We start from the raw sequence: 15,885 nt of genomic DNA, 5'->3' as shown, positions 1-15,885 counted from the left end.
GTGAGACCACGCTGATCTTGCATGTGTCTTTCCATCCAGGTCACTCCATGATCCAGCTCCCTGCCTGCAGTCCCGTGGGACTCGGCTGGGACAATATTTAACGCTGGTACCACCAGCAAATCCTTCAGAAAGTCACACCCAAGCACAGCAAGAAACCCAAACCCCATTAATCTTTTTGTCCCCACAGGAGTGATTCAATTATTTTTTTTTTTCTTTAGACAAAAGCCACAGTACTGCATGTGAATTAAAGTTAAAAACATCACCGTTTAAAGTTAAAAATCTTTTATGTTTTGAAAGATGATATCCCAAAGAGAGAACCACGTAAACTGCCAAAGAGAGGAACGACTTCTTGTTGCTGTCGGATAAATAGAAAAACAGATTTTTTTTTCTCTCCCTGAGCTTTGTGAAGCAACTTTGTGCTACAAACTAAAGAGCAAGGATGAGAAGTTACCTGAAATATGCAACAAATGTTTTGGTTTATTGGCAAAAACTAAAAAAAATGTTAAAATAAATTGTAAACCCCATGGTTTAGTAGTGCCTAATAAATAGGCACGTAGCGCATCTCATGTCCGCAGTATAATTATGATTACAGTCTATAATTAGCAATTTAAAACACATTCATCACTGTCCTTCAAAGATTCAGCTATCCCATTCCAGCACAGATAAATCACAAATTCAGCCCTAAAGTAAGAATGAGAGACCTTTAGGTTGAAACCAGAGTCTTGTTGGTTTGGGGTTTGGGGTTAGCTGTGGGATTTGGGCTTTTTCACAGCTGTTTGTTGTTTATTGTGGGTTTTTTTTAAATGGGCTTAGAGCAGGGTATTGATTCATGACTAGGGAGTGTAAATGAAATCTGAGCAGTAAAATCATTTGGAAGTGTTAAAGCAGTAGGATATTTTTCAATATACTTTCAAGAAAAATAGAAGTAATTGGTTCAATTGCCTCTGTACATCATCTGGCACAAGGCAGCCCTATCTGTGTTAGCATGATATAAATTAATACACCACAAAATAACATGAGGAGATACCAGCTGTAAAGCTTCACAGATTTAACTTATTCTTTTAGATTAAATACTTTGATAAATACATTGTCTGCTCCAGCACTTATCGAGGTTAATGCCGTGGGAGTGCTTTATTTGCATCGATACACTATTCATGGAAAACCACAATATCTCAGAATTTGAAGCCTGAGCACACTGACAGAATATTTCCATCTGCTAAGTCAAAGAAAAACAGGGCGACCAGTGATGATGTAACCAGGATGGAGACTGCAAAAAGGAACATTAAAATGGGTTTCTGAAAGAATTAAAAATAAAACCAAGTAAAATAAGGAAATAATTAACGGTGCCCCCACCTGCATTGGTTGCTAAGGTCACCGCTTAATCTAAATTGCAAGCGAGATTAATGGCATTAAGAGTTATGAATAATTAAGATGCCTCCTTAGTTATTGAAATTTCCTGCATGGGAAACCCCCTGCAAAGACAACAAAAGGGGCCTCAGCAGCAGCTATTCAGGATGACCGGGGAGCTCCAGCCTTTCAGAGGCCGGCGGTGAACTACGATCAGTAACGTGAGAACTAAACACGCCAGAAGATTCCACGTAGGAAAGCGTTTTATGAAATGAAGAAGCCGTGCGAACAGGGAGGTTGGGTTTCGGAGAGCTGAGCCTCCACCATCGCAGCCTGGCAAGGATTCCACCGCAGGAACGAGGGCTCTGTCCTGCCACGCGGATCTACAGCAGGGACACGACTTAAGGCTCAAGGGCAGCCAAACCCCTGTGGAAAGCTCCTCACCCCACATCTTTTGGTGCAGCCTCGGGCCTGTCACTTGCTCCTTTGCTTTCCCCTCCCGCTGAGGCACAGACACATCCAGTTTGGATTCCGTCACGCTGCCGCTCTACAAACCGGGCCTGGATTCACTGGAACGCAATGAAAACTCAAGCCCCCTGTTTTCCAAATTTCTGGCCCAGCCCTCAGACCAGGACCAGGAGCACGATCACACCAATGGAGAGAGTTTGTTCAACTGCTGAAAATGCCTCTGCAAGACCACATCCATGAGCTAAAAGCCCAAAAGCTCTGTTGACATGTCCGTGTACCAGAGCTGCAAAACCACCAACACAGACCATGGGATTTTTTTTCTGGTTTCCAGGCTTCTTTCTAAGCCTTTAAACATCCTGAGGCATAAGATCCCAAGACAGCTGGAGCCAGGCTTGTTCAAAAAAAAAAAAATCTGCCTAATGCCAGCAGAGGACTGACATTTTTAAGGGCTTCCACACACCTGCCCTGAGCTGACGGGATCAGTGCAAACCATTCTCTCCAGGGGCACCTCATTGCAGGAGATTTCAGGAGGGAGAATCCAAAGGTCTCTCGCCCTCAGGGCAGATGTGAAGAATTAAATTATGACAATCCAAGATGAAGAAATGGGACAAGAACAGTTATTCCCACCTGGTGCAAGTCTTTGCTGTGAGCGCCGAGGGTGAGTGGGAAATGCCAGCTGGGCCAAGTGAGCTTACGGCTTCAATTTGATTTTCAAAAGAGTCAACAGAAAACTGGTCTGAAGTATTTTCGGTATTTTTCAGGGGTTTCTTTTTCCCCCCCCTTTTTTTTTTTTCCAAAAGATTCAGCATTAAGGGCAAAGTTCCCCAAAAGCACAGGCCATGTTTAAGCGTAACACTGATTATTGAGAAATACAAAATACGTCTGACTCCACAGGTTTAACCTAAGCACAACCTGCTCAAAGACAAGATCCCTTTGAAGTCCTCCACCCTCCTGGCAGTACCACGTTCCTCTAATGCCCTCAGAAGTGTCACCGTACGTGCCACGGTGCTGAGGGAACAGCAGCCCGAGCCAGGTGTATAATCTCTGCCTCAGATCCGTGCTGCCAGTTCTGTAGGGTTGGTGCGAGATGATTAATGCCATGCTAAAATTCCTTACGGATGGATTAATTAGCGTGATGACACATTCATCTGAACCTGTTCTAGCAGCAAGGAAATTACCATACACCGCCTGAGGGAACCTGTAAAATACACAGTAATAACAAGCAAACAGAGGGCCACCATCGCCCTTTTGTCCAGCGCCACATGCAGAGAGGAGCTTTACAACATACGCAAATAATTGCTCTCTTTGAGCACAAACACGCAGCAGAACACAACCCCAGAGAGCCCAAATTCTGAACAGAGAGGCAGTTAGAAAAATGGCGAAATCTCCCACTTCTGTGAGGCATCCATTAAGGCTCTGCCTTTTAAAAACGCAGTTACTGGAAGCTATTTGTTGAATTGCTGCTGGTTTAGAGAAGCCAGCACACAACGTGGGGGTCCCCGGGCACCCTGCCCATCACACCCAGGACTCTTCCCCTCCAGTTGTAGGTTCACCCAGAGAAGCCCCCAGGATCTGGTCCCTCGTCTGGGGACCCCACCATAGCAATCCCACAATCAGCTACAAGAAAATGCACTTAAATCCAGAACGTTTTTGGCTTGAAACGCAGCAGACATCCCACGATTCAATGCTATTACTTAGTAATAGGCTGAAGAGATCCGCACTGAGCAACACAAAGCATCCTTCTGCCTGGAGCTGAGCGGTTCTCAGCAAATCCCTCAGGGACACATGATCTCTTTTAAAACCTGGAATGGAGGAAATGAATGAAGAGCAAGACTGTGGCTCATTCCTGTCGACTTGTTACAGAGTGGCCGATTACATGGAACGTTTCTATTTTCCTACATTGTGCTTCAGAAGATGGTGAAAATGGTTTTTTGGGATATCAGCCACAAAGTCTGAAGGAAAATCCTTGGGTTTTAGCTTCCAAGATCTAAGTGGCATCACTGCAATGCCTTCATTCTGTTGCTATTACAAACAAAAAATGAATCACTTGAACACCAGACACATGTTAGAGTTACTCTACTATCCAGTTCATACAAAACATATAAGAAAACTAATGTGCCCCTCAAATAAAAAAATAAAATAAAAAAAAGGCTCAAAACCTCACACTTTGGAAACAGAGGCATTCAGGTTGCATTTGTACTCCTTGCTTCTGTTTCCTGGCTCTTCCTTGCACAGCATAAACTTAGTAGAATGACACATTTCTTTCAAAAGGGTTAAATTCACAAGTAAAAATGCCTTGCGGTTCAAATGCCATTTAATCCCTTCTTGGGTTTGATTACATCACTAAAAGCATCTCAGTCTAGGATTATCAGCACTGGTCATAAATTAAGGCAATTCATTGATTTTTATTTACTTAGTTTTACACCAAGCCTCTCCAACGGTGAGCACAAGGAGAGAAAACTCATTTTCAACACGTGATCAAGCAAAAAAACCCAGAAGTCATAAGGCTTATCCTGCTTTTCTGTGTAACACTAATAATTCAGCTTCACTTCCTCCCAGGGAAGTATTATGAAACCAAGTTTTGGAAACCAGCAATGCAGAAAGCAGAGCTGTCTGTAAAGACTGCTGCAACATTTTGCTTTCAGATAGAATGATTTGTTGCTGCACTTCTGCTCTGGGCTTATTTCAGGAAGATTAGGTAAAATAGAGATGTGCATTTAATTTCAGAGATCACTGGCAGTTTCCTATCCATCCAGAATGGCTCAAATGACTCCACTTTGGTTTAGCTTTTGGAAGAAAACTGAGCCCATATTGGACAACGAGGAGGATGCACCCCTCCCGTCACATCGCCCACATTTAACATCACAGCTGGAGCTTTCAAAGCAGGGAGTGAGACCGCAGGTGAGGCCATACACAGCACCCGCTTTTTGCTCTGCAGAACAGATTATCACAGAATCATGGAATTCTTGAGGCTGGAAAAGCCCCCTGAGATCATCAAGTCCAGCCTATGACCCAACACCACCACATGGGCCAGACCAGGGCACTAAGTGCCACATCCAGCCTCTCCTTAAACCCCCTCAGGGACGGTGACTCCACCACTTCCCTGGGCAGTGCATCCCAGTGCCGGCTCAATTACGCCCATCTCTGTCCTCGAAGGGGTGGCTCAGCTCTTCAGAGCTCTGTCTATAGGGCTTCCAGAAAGGCCAAGTGACACTCACTAGCAATATTCCAGCACTTCTTCCAAACGATGCAGTGACACAGTTCGTGATGTGACCATTGTCATCACAGAGGGGCCCGAAATGCCTCAAGGATCCATCGTACGGTGGCACGGCACTTGCAGAAGTTGAGTCCCTTGCTGTCCAGGCAGCTGCCGTAAATGTGATGAAGTGAAACAGAACCCCATTTGGCTGCTATTATTTTCCATGGCTTATTTGACTTGTTACACGTGAACCACACAAACATGCCAGATAGTCCAAAAAATATTTGCGTAAGGACTGATTATAACTGCAAAGAGCTATTTGGGCAGTAATATATTTGCTTTTCAAGAGGATGAAAGAATTATCTAATTCTCACCTCCGTACGCATCTTAATTCCCATTAAGATCTGTGACCGACTGTGTTCATGTCACAAAAAGAACAAAACACACAAGTTTGGCTTTAGAGAAAGAAGGCAAGGGGTGAGAAGATTGCTGTTCTCAAGTTCTGAGGAGGATGCTTGCCAGTGCACATTTCAGTTACTGACACCCCAGGCTGGATTTTGATTCTGCATTAAGCAGTTCTACTAATATTACTTAATTACACCACTGTTAACCCTATCCAAGAGATTTTTACGCACACACAGACATTTCCACTATTAAATACATTACATCACTATCAAAACCAAACAGAAATTTCAGAGGCACGATACGCGAGCACAGCAGCTCTGCCTTTCTGCCTAGTTCTAAAAGTATCTCTGCTCTCTTTGCTGCTGAATTCTAACGAAAAGGCAGGGAAAAAAAACCCCACCTTGCGTTTTGGTGGTTTTAGTTTGGATTTGCAAACAACAGTCACCTGTGACTACACTAGGGCACTCCCAGAATGTGAAATTCAGTCCAGAATACCCATAAAGTTCCAAAAATTCTGGATGATTCTCTGGAAAGAGCCAACATCTCGGGGTGAATATTTTCCAACTTACAATCTCATCTGACCATTTCTCTCCATTTTTAAGAGAATGACCGTGGTATCTACCATTCGTTCAGAAAATTGTCTCCAGATTACAGAGTTTGCATACTTGTGCAAAGCTTCTCTTCCCCACCACCCATACCCAGTTTAAAAGTGTGGGTCCAGTACAGTATCATGGAGGAACATTACACAGAAGATTTGGCCTTATTGTGTTATAGCAAGCACATGCACTAGAGTTCAGGGCACTGTTTTCTGATAAAAATAATCAGAATTTTAGAACAAAGAGTTAACCAACGTGTTGCCTAGATGTTACACTGTGGATGGTTTTTTGAATTGCATTTGCTGACAGCTCTTCACTCACTGCTCCACAGCAGGATACATCTATTGCGTACACCTTAATTTGTGATTCAGGGTATCCTCCTGCTGATGGCAGCATCTTTTGACATTTCTGAGCAGAGCTTTAGTGGAATTACTCTATTTCTCATGGTGCCTCCTGCCTCATACCGTACTTGTCACAAGCCACCAACCTGGACGTGCGAGGAGGAGACCGCTGCTCTCCAGGGAGTGCCCGCTTCATATTCTCAGCTGTGCTGTGACCTTTTCCATTAATAGATGTCTCAACAAGGGCATGCCTTCGCTGCCCAGCCACAACAGCACTCTAGTTAATCACTGAAGCTCTGACACGAATACCCAAGCACGTGTCTCGACTATATTTGAGATAGGAGGACTCACTTTGGGGGGTTTGCCAAGCAAAGCTGCCCTAGGGCCATGTATCAAACACTACAGCACCAACCGAGGCAAATCTGAAGGAGAGAAGCATTTGAAAAGGCTTTGAAAACTCTGAAATCAAGATAATTCGGTACTTCTTCAGCAAGGGCAAAATCAAGCTGAACTTATTTCCTTCAGTACTGACACAAATGAAACGGGAATCAGTAGTGTGGGGAAGGTGCTGGCAGCACCTGAAGGGGAATAGGTAGAACAGTCCTCTTGCAGTTTCACAAAATAAACAAAACCAAAAACCAAGCAACAAACAAAAACCAAACTTGAACTTCAAGAAAGGAAAGTAATTTGGGAAAAAAATAAATCCTAAGAAAATTATTAATTTACAAATAGTAGGAAAGATCAGCACAGTAAAAACCAGTGTAGTCCCAGCTCCCTCTTCTGGTCTTTTGGAGTAAACATACCAGAGCAAGCAGATGTTGAAAATGCACCCTTTCGTTTCAAAATTTAGCCACAAAGTGTTCATGTAACTCACACAAAACACTCCATATTCAGCCTGTTTTGCACTAGTTACGTTTTCTCATGCAATGGATGGATAAACACGGAAATTTATTGTTACATATGAAATAACACTGCACAATACCTCTTTTTTTCCCTTGTGAAACCTTCAGTTTCTTGAGCAGGCAGTTCTACAGTTTCACCAGGGGCCGCAGCCAAAGGTATATCCCCAGAAACGAGGTTATCAGCTTCTTCACAACTATCGGGCTTTGAAGTGCTGCAAAACATTTATTAAAAATAAGCTGACAAATTTCAGAATTGCCCATGAAGCTTTACTGACGACTTCTTAAAAGATGAACTTTGGCTGGATCTGAGCTAAAGGGCTCTAAAGAGCACGTCATCCCCTCTCCGTCCCCAATTCCATCTCTCTCACACCTCCCACAAATTGCTTCTTCCTACAAACCTTATTTCCCTTCAGGTGACCACATAACCAGTAATATCATAAGCAGTAATATCGTAAAGTTCTCTCATAGACCATAACATTAACTGCCAGAGGAATTTAACTGTATGTGATATTAGTAAAATTAATGAAACGCTAACGACTACTTTGCAATTCTCACACTTTCACCTCATCGTACAATAGAAACATTCAATTAAGTGACTTGTCTCTCAGAAAAAAACTAAAATGCGGGACTAAAAAATTCTCTTGCTTTAAAAGCTCTCCCTATGCTTTAAAGCTAAAAGCACGATAATCCCTGAACTCATGACATGAATGTTGAGATTACACGACTGTAATGCTGCTGTATTTGTTAATTCCTCCAAGCCCCTCTGCTCAGCAAAGCCCCACAAGAGCCAAGCTCAGACGCATGACAGTCATGTCATGATTTCCAGAGCACGTGAACACAGACTGGAAAGACCAAGTTTCGTCACAGCAAGGGAAGGCAACAAAATAAAAGATCTTGGTACAATAGAACTGCTGAAAAAGTTAGAAAACCTGAAGAGAATGTATCTTTTCAACTGCGAGGTATCCAACTTGAAGGATTACAGAGAGCGGGGCACTGTGAGGAGGCAGCTCCGCTCCTGGTCCCTCCAGCAAAGGAGTTCTTGCAACCAGCCAGGGCCCAGGAGGGAACAGCCACCTGCCCAAAGCCCTGGCAGGGACACGAGGGTCGTCTGCTTCTTCCCTCTGCTCAAGACAAACCAGAGCAGAACATCCGGCGCTGCACCAAAAGGAGTGTGACCAGCAGGGCGAGGGAGGTGATTCTCCCCCTCTGCTCTGCTTGGATGAGGCCTCACCTGGAGTGCTGCGACCAGTTTGAGGGCCCACAGCACAAGAAGGAGACGTGGGCAGGTCCAGAGGAGGCCACAAAGATGGTCAGAGGGCCGGAGCACCTCTGCCGGGAGGACAGGCTGAGGGAGCTGGAGTTATTCACCTTGGAGAAGAGAAGGCTCCAGGGTGATCTCATAACAGCCTGCCAATACATGAAGTGGCCGACAGGAGAGCTGGGGAAGGGCTTTTTACAAGGGTTTGTTGTGATGGGACAGGGGGCAATGGCCTGAAACTGCAAGACGGTAGATTTGGATTAGATATTAGGAAGAAATTCTTCACCATGAGAGTGGTGAAGCACTGGCACAGGTTGCCCAAGGAAGCCGTAGACGCCCCATCCCTGGAGGTGTTCAAGACCGGGTTGGACGGGGCTTGGAGCTGGTGGGACAGAGGCGTCCCTGCCACAGCAGGGGGGTTGGAACTAGATGATCTTCAAGTTCCCTTTCAACCTTAACCATTCCATGATTACATGATTACAGCTCCATCAACTGTCTGGCTTCTTAAGCAAATTAGGAAATAAAAAAAGTTTTGGACAGCAGCACAACTAAAACACTTCTTTCCTGCTTTTCAAGAGTGTAAATCACCCGTTTATCCAAAATATCACCCCTCAAGACGTTCACTGCCTTCTCCCTCACTTTAAGCACACTGGTAACTGTATGCGTGCCCCTGCTCTTGTCCACCCTCCTTAAACTAATGACAGAAAAGGAACTAAATAATCAGGAACTAAATAAAAAGGAAGTACAACCAGCACCTTGTCAGGCCGTGTTACCCTTTCCGGGGCACCTCCGACAGACCGGAGGGACATGGATGTTCCGGGGCAGCCTCCTCCTGCACCAGCTCCTGCTCCCAGAGATCCAGGCACAAAGGTTTAAGGAAACAGTGGTGAGATCAGGCCTCGACCAAGAAGTTTCTTTTAGGTTTCCTGAACTAAATATAAACAGCTATCTTAGCCATTCTTTCTAAAATTTCCTCTCCCCTCCCCCCTCAGTAATTATACTTTAATTGTCGAAGGCAGATTAAATTGTGTTCCTGAAAAAGAGTCGGTAAAGTTCAGGGACAGATTGTTCCTTTCTTTAGAAACGTGTATACAAACAGAAATCACATTCCTAACTTTAGTTCCAATACAGAGGAGCACAAGAAGAGTAATTTTTTGAAGAGTTTATGCACTAATGTACTAAGGTCAGGAAAGCTCTTTCTGAGAGTGATTTACCTTGATTAGCTCATAGCCTTGAAGGCACTTTGTGCCATATGGGCAAACCACTCAGTTATTTCTTCTAAGAAATTATCTCTGCTTTATGGAGTCCTCCCTCCCTCTCTCCTTCCCTCTTCCTTTTCCTCAGTTTGTCCAAACTGGTCTGACACCAACATAGACTTCCTAAATTTTCAGTCACACCAAGTCTACATAAAGAAATAAATAAATAAGCAATGTTTCCTTTCCAACGCAAACGGCATTTTCCTTTGCTAAAAACGTCTTTGCCCTAATATAGCAATAGCACCAAATCTATACGAATGCGGTATGACTATATAGGGTCACACGAAGATCGGAGAAAGTAAGGTTTTAAAGCAAAAAAAGTAGAGCTGCTAAAAATAAGGGAATGCTGAACATCTGTTTGGAGAGTAAACAAAGAATTGCAAAACTCAAACAATTCACAAGAGGGCCCAGCCAAGCAAGAATACCAAACATGCGTAAAATTATGGCCCTTTTTTAATGCACACATAAAACCATGCAAGGGAACTGCTGAAGGGAGCACCTGCTCCTGCTCACCCAGGCCCTGCAGCCCTTCAGCTCCCCCCTTTGAGTCTTTCCATGTAAAATGAAACAATTTTCAGATAAATACTTTATTGTCATTCCTAACGATCTCTGCAAAGCACAACCAGCTCTCAAAATGCTGGCATTCTTTCAGAAAAAGCATAGGGCTTACTTTTATGACCTGTGGTATCCATACGTGTTAAAATTCAAAATTAATTTCCCTTCCTCCTTCCAGGCTTCATCTGAACTGTGGAATATTGGATTTGCATAAAGACCATGCCTGCCAAGACCAGGTTGGAGGCTAATAATGCCACATCACAGCTTTGGCACTGCTCAGGATGGTTTGCAAGCAGAATTGGGACAGCTCAGTCCTCCTGGGTACTGCCCACCACCACATGGGCTTTACCTGCAGATGGGTGCTGCCCACTGGTGGCACAGTAAGTTTACAAGCAGAGCAGCTCAGAAATGGCACAGGTGGCCCGAATCAAGGCAGCCTGGCACAGCAGAGCAACCCTGTGCAAAGCACAGACTCTGTGTCCACTCTAAACCCTCCAGGAGAAGTCTGCATCAACTCAGGTACAGGACCAACTCCTGATAATCAACTCTATCTTGTGTCAGCTCAGGCATGAAGCGGATACATAAAAACCTCTGCTTGTCCACAGCTCTTACTAAAATAAGACTTCCCATTACCCTTATTTTCCACCAAGTAATGTTCTAATGATTGTAGCACGGATACTACTAAAAGGGCCAAGTCTCAATGCACATCAAAGTATACATTGGCCAGTTTTTATGCTGTAGAGGTGAGCTGAGTAGAAAACAAACATTTTTTGAGCTCGATCTTTGTTACCGCCTGTGTAAACAGATCACCTTGTGTATTCCTGCCTGTCTGTGCTGCTGAACACAGCCTGAGAGCATCACAGTTCCCCAGGCTGTCAACTCTGACCAGGAAAGGTCCATCTGCAGATCAAGCAACACGGCTTTTAGCTAATCTGACATCAACCATCACAAAGTCCCTTAAAACAGCTTCATGTGCCCTCTGCATAACAGAAGCTGGGAGAGAGCCTGATGCAAGGGAACACATCTTCCAACCCCAGCTCAGGTTTGGAACAGCTGTCACCCTCCGGTATTCACGACAGAGCTGAACAGCCCTCTCTGGTCTAGACTAAACGCCGTGCTGCAGGTTCCCAACCTCAGCTGGACATTAAAGGCAAGAGCAGAAGCTTTCCTTAGCATGTGGAAAGGCTGAGATTCTGTTGCCCTGCCTGCTACCTATGGCCTGACCCTAAAGACAACTCACGCAGCAAGTGCTTTCCAAGCTGCCAGTTTTTTCTGGCATTTGCAGGGTGATTTTTTTTGTCCACAAGCCAGGCAGCGAGTTGCAAGGAACAGAGAAACATGCTCAGAAATGTTTCACACCTCTAACCAGGGAGCCCAGCTAAGCTGCGGTCTCGTACAGCCAGGGCACCTCTCTGCCTTTCCAATCCAAACATTTATCACACAGAAGAGAAGTCATGGTGCAGAACTCTGCACCTACAGCGTAAAAAGACACATCTGGCCAGAGTTTCTTGTAGTGCAACGTGTGCCGGCAGATCAGAGTGAACTTGGCCTTTCCTTCTCATTGCTAAGCAAAAAATGCTTGGCAGAACAGCCAGTGAACTTTTAACCTAATTCTTTTCAGGGCACTCCTCTGTAGATACAGTAAATAAAACCTACTTACTGAGCAGATGATACCATGTTGTCCCTGATCAATATATCACCAGGGGAGGAGAAAGGCAGACAGCCATCCTCAGGAAGCAAAACAAAGATACAGTTTCTTGACTGGACAGATGGAGGGAGAACCTGATCTCTCATTAGGCAGTGCCATCTGGAAGACATTTAGCACAAACTGACCCCTACCTTATATACACCATTATTTTTCCCTGTCAAAAGCGCACACCATCTGCATTATGTGACACTCCTGATGGGGAAATACATGGAAACAAAATGAACTTATTGGCAAATAACTAAATATATTGGGAGGAAATATAATTGTGCTGTAGTGCAGAACGACTGCAATAGCATCCTGACATCTCATAGCCCTGAGAACACGTCCAAAGTATAGTGAAGTGGTAAAACCAGAAAGCGTTGACACAGAGATATCACACCTGTGTGCATTAGAGGATTTTTTTGAGGTTATATGGAAAAGCAGCAGTGCAGTATTTCTACACAAAATGTGAAAAAGCAGCGGATTTAATACAATCACCTTACACAAGTAAGAATCTGCGCCATGTCACAGATGGAGAGGAGGGATAAGGCAATGACATGAGACAACAAACATCACCAAAAGTCTTCCCTTGGATTAGAAAAGCCCAGTCCTGCTATCACTGATCCTCACCGTGAGCATAATCCCACACACTTGAGGTGTACGAGTCTCACTTGCCACCAACACGATGTTGTTACCAGCTGAGGTCTGACCAAACCACAGAGAAGTCAGTGGTGTTTGTTACTGCTGGAGGAGAGTTGCCTGTTTCAGACAGGAGCTAAAGCAATGCTCCAGCTGTATTGATACTAACCCCTCTAGGGCCTCTTCTGAGCTCCTGGGTTTCTGCTGCTGGGACACCAGGGAACACCTCCGCAAGGCTCACAGAGAAGCTGGTGAGCAACAACAGCCTGGACAGGAAAGGCAAGTGCAAGGAGAACAGATAGGCTTTAATGTCTAAAGCTGAAAAAGGATGCAAAATAAAGGAGTAAGAAAAACAAACAATACCGAGGAGAGTTAGCCTCTGCAGCTTTTTTAAAAAAAAATAAACAAAAAAAAGTAAACTCAACCAACACAGAACTACCTGCAGACAGATTCACTCCAGCTGAACGCAGTGTATTTCTTTCTCCTTTCCACCTTTCAGGAACTGAAAAACTACCCATTTGGCTGCTGAATATCCCTGGTTTGCCACTTTTTGGCATTGAACCCCTGCAAAAAATCCTTGCACCTTCTTCAAGGTCAGAATATGGAAACAAGAGCCAGATCCCACAGCTGCTGCAGGGTCTGTGTGCCCTCAGCCCTACTGGGCTCAGCCACCCTGTACTGGCTAACGCAGCTCAGCACCAGCACTCCCAGCCTGCGCGACTGGCATGATGCAAGGAACCCCGCGAGTAACTTTTGGATGTGAACAACAAAAACATTTTAAAGATAAAAAGTTATGAAGTAGGTCAAAAGAAAAGATGTAATATAATTAACTTGAAATTCCAGGTCCAGATAAGAATGGGAACAGTGTGAAGTCATGAGGTTTACAAGAAGCAGTAAACACTCTAAGGCTGCTCTTCCTAAATGTTTCCTAAGGTGACATTTAATCAGAGTCAGCTTCTGTGCCTTTTTCCCCTGCAAATAGCAAAGGAACATCACCCCAAGGGCAACAGAGTCTTCTATTCCAGACTGCAGTGCAGAGACCATACACAAATCTTCCTGGCACTTTTGGTGTTAGTCTTTTTTCATTCCTCCGCGTTCAGAAAACAGCTCATGGATCCACTTCAATTACTGTTCACTCTTTTCTAACTGCCTTGCTACTATGGCCAACAATCCATTAGCAAGAAAAAACAGAATCCACAAAAACCCATCAGGAACCCAATTACATCTGTTAACAAAGAAACACAATTCTTTTGAGTAAAAACTTACAAGAACTGGAAGAAATCCACCTCATTAGCTTCTGACTGCGAGCTTCTCTAGATCATCTTACCCCAACTGCAGGAAGAAGTTTGTTTCTCACAGATGCAGGCAGCCAGCATTAGCCACTAACCAGTTTGGGGACTGATGGAAGACCAGTATGGGTTAAGCAGCAAAGTCATCCAGCTTTTAAGGTGGATTGAGCAAACCAGACAAGCTCCTTTCTGCCTTTGATAGCACTCTGTTGCTACCTCAGCTAACGAATTTAATGCCAGCTTAAATGTATTGTGTATGTTTACACTCCACTGAATTCACAATGATTGAAGGGTAAACACACCCTGTGAGGCTTCCTCTGCTGTTGGCTGTTAAGACAAACTCATACATCCAAAGTTCTTGACAATCCAACCAGTGCAAATAAAACAACAGTTTCCCTTCTCAGCGCACAGACAAAAAGCGCAGCGTCCAACAGAGATGAGATACCTGAATGCTTCAGGATCAGCATTATGCTGCTAAGGAACTTCTCAAAATTAAAGAGAATGCCCAAAGTATCAGTTGCCTTGTACAAATAATAAAAAAAAAGTGTATAGCACCTAAAAAAAAAAAATAGAAGGCTGAAGAAGCTGGGGCTCTTTAGCTTGGCTGAGGCATGATCTCATTCCTGTTTTTAAATATGTAAAGGGGGAGTGTCAGGAGGATAGAGCCAGGCTCTTCCCAGTGATGTCCAATGACAGGACAAGGGGCAAAGGGTGCAAGCTGGAGCGTAGGAGGTTCCACAAAAACATTAGGAAGGACTTTTTCACTGTGAGGGTGACAGAGCTCTGGCACAGGCTGCCCAGGGAGGGTGTGGAGTCTCCTTCTCTGGAGACATTCAAAATCCACCTGGACGCGTTCCTGTGTGACCTGCTCTGGGTGATCCTGCTCTGGCAGGGGGGCTGGACTAGATGATCTTTCGAGGTCCCTTCCAACCCCACAACATTCTGTGATTCTGTACAGGGCATGAGCCTCCTATGTGCCAGAGTAATTCAGGCTCAGGAAAAGGTAAACAGCATTTCCTTTGAAGGTTTTGATATAGATTTAAATTCCTGTAAAGATTTCCACCGACAGATGCTCTGCTTGACTACAGACAAGACTCAGCAAACCCGTCAGCAACTGGCCATACCAGACATACATCCATCCAAGCGGAGGGACAGAGATCGCTTCGCTAGTGCTGACCTCGGCGGTCCTCCCCCCACCCACACCAGTAACTCGCCCACACCAGTAAGTCGCCCACACCAGTAACCCTCCTGCAGCTGCTTCCCACCGCTCCAGCCACAAGGGCTCTGTAGGACACGTTGCTGCCGTCAGCTCAGCAGCATCCACAGGGGCAACATTCCCGTACGCCGCCGAAACAGCTAAGGGATGCTCAGAACGGTCAAGGGAACAAGCCAACTGCATAGCATCACCTGGTCCAGGAGGGCTGCAGAGAGAAAAGATGTGGGAAAAAAAGCAGCCTCAGAGATCCAAGTTATTGCAGAACTACTGCATTTTGGCTGTCTGACTCCCCGGACTTCAGCATTCATATTGCTAACTTGTGTGCTATGGAACGCAGTGGAAGTTGGTGTTTTTAACACACATTAATTTTGTGCACAGCTCCACTCTTCCACCAGCCTGAAGCCGCCGGAGTTTTGCCAGTGTTGTAACTGCAGGAGGTAGTACAATCCGACAGCAAATTACCCCCATTCTGATCCTGATTTTAAAAAGCAGACGAGAAGGTGAGCTACTGCTTGAACAAGGGAAATGGCAAGACTCTGTGTAACACGCTTGAGTCCGGCTTTCATCCACCACGGAGCGGCGCGAGGGCTCCTCGGCGGGTGCACACGGTCAGACTGAGGTGTCCTGGGTGCTACAGGGAGACGACCAGCCTCATCCCACACCCAGGAAAAGCGGGGTGCAGCCCAGTACCAGCACTATGTGGCTAAAAAAAAACGATTTGGAGATG

The 15,885-nt window shown here is 44.9% G+C and overlaps 1 protein-coding gene across 1 annotated transcript in view; it reads right to left on the bottom strand.

The window, feature by feature from the left end:
* The window catches only part of TACC2 (transforming, acidic coiled-coil containing protein 2), a gene marked incomplete at its 5' end in the record, with an annotated part of 75,561 nt that extends 60,198 nt beyond the window's left edge, over positions 1–15,363 (bottom strand). Inside the window, one exon of the mRNA XM_009864528.1 lies at positions 15,067–15,363. Within this exon, the coding sequence (XP_009862830.1) occupies positions 15,067–15,363 (297 nt within the window). The remainder of the gene's footprint in view (positions 1–15,066) is intronic.
* Positions 15,364–15,885: the final 522 nt, after the last annotated feature.

This window comes from Apaloderma vittatum, unplaced genomic scaffold (genome assembly GCF_000703405.1).
Source record: "Apaloderma vittatum isolate BGI_N311 unplaced genomic scaffold, ASM70340v1 scaffold10772, whole genome shotgun sequence".
Lineage (NCBI taxonomy): Eukaryota > Metazoa > Chordata > Aves > Trogoniformes > Trogonidae > Apaloderma > Apaloderma vittatum.
This window is presented reverse-complemented; position numbering and strand designations above follow the sequence as displayed.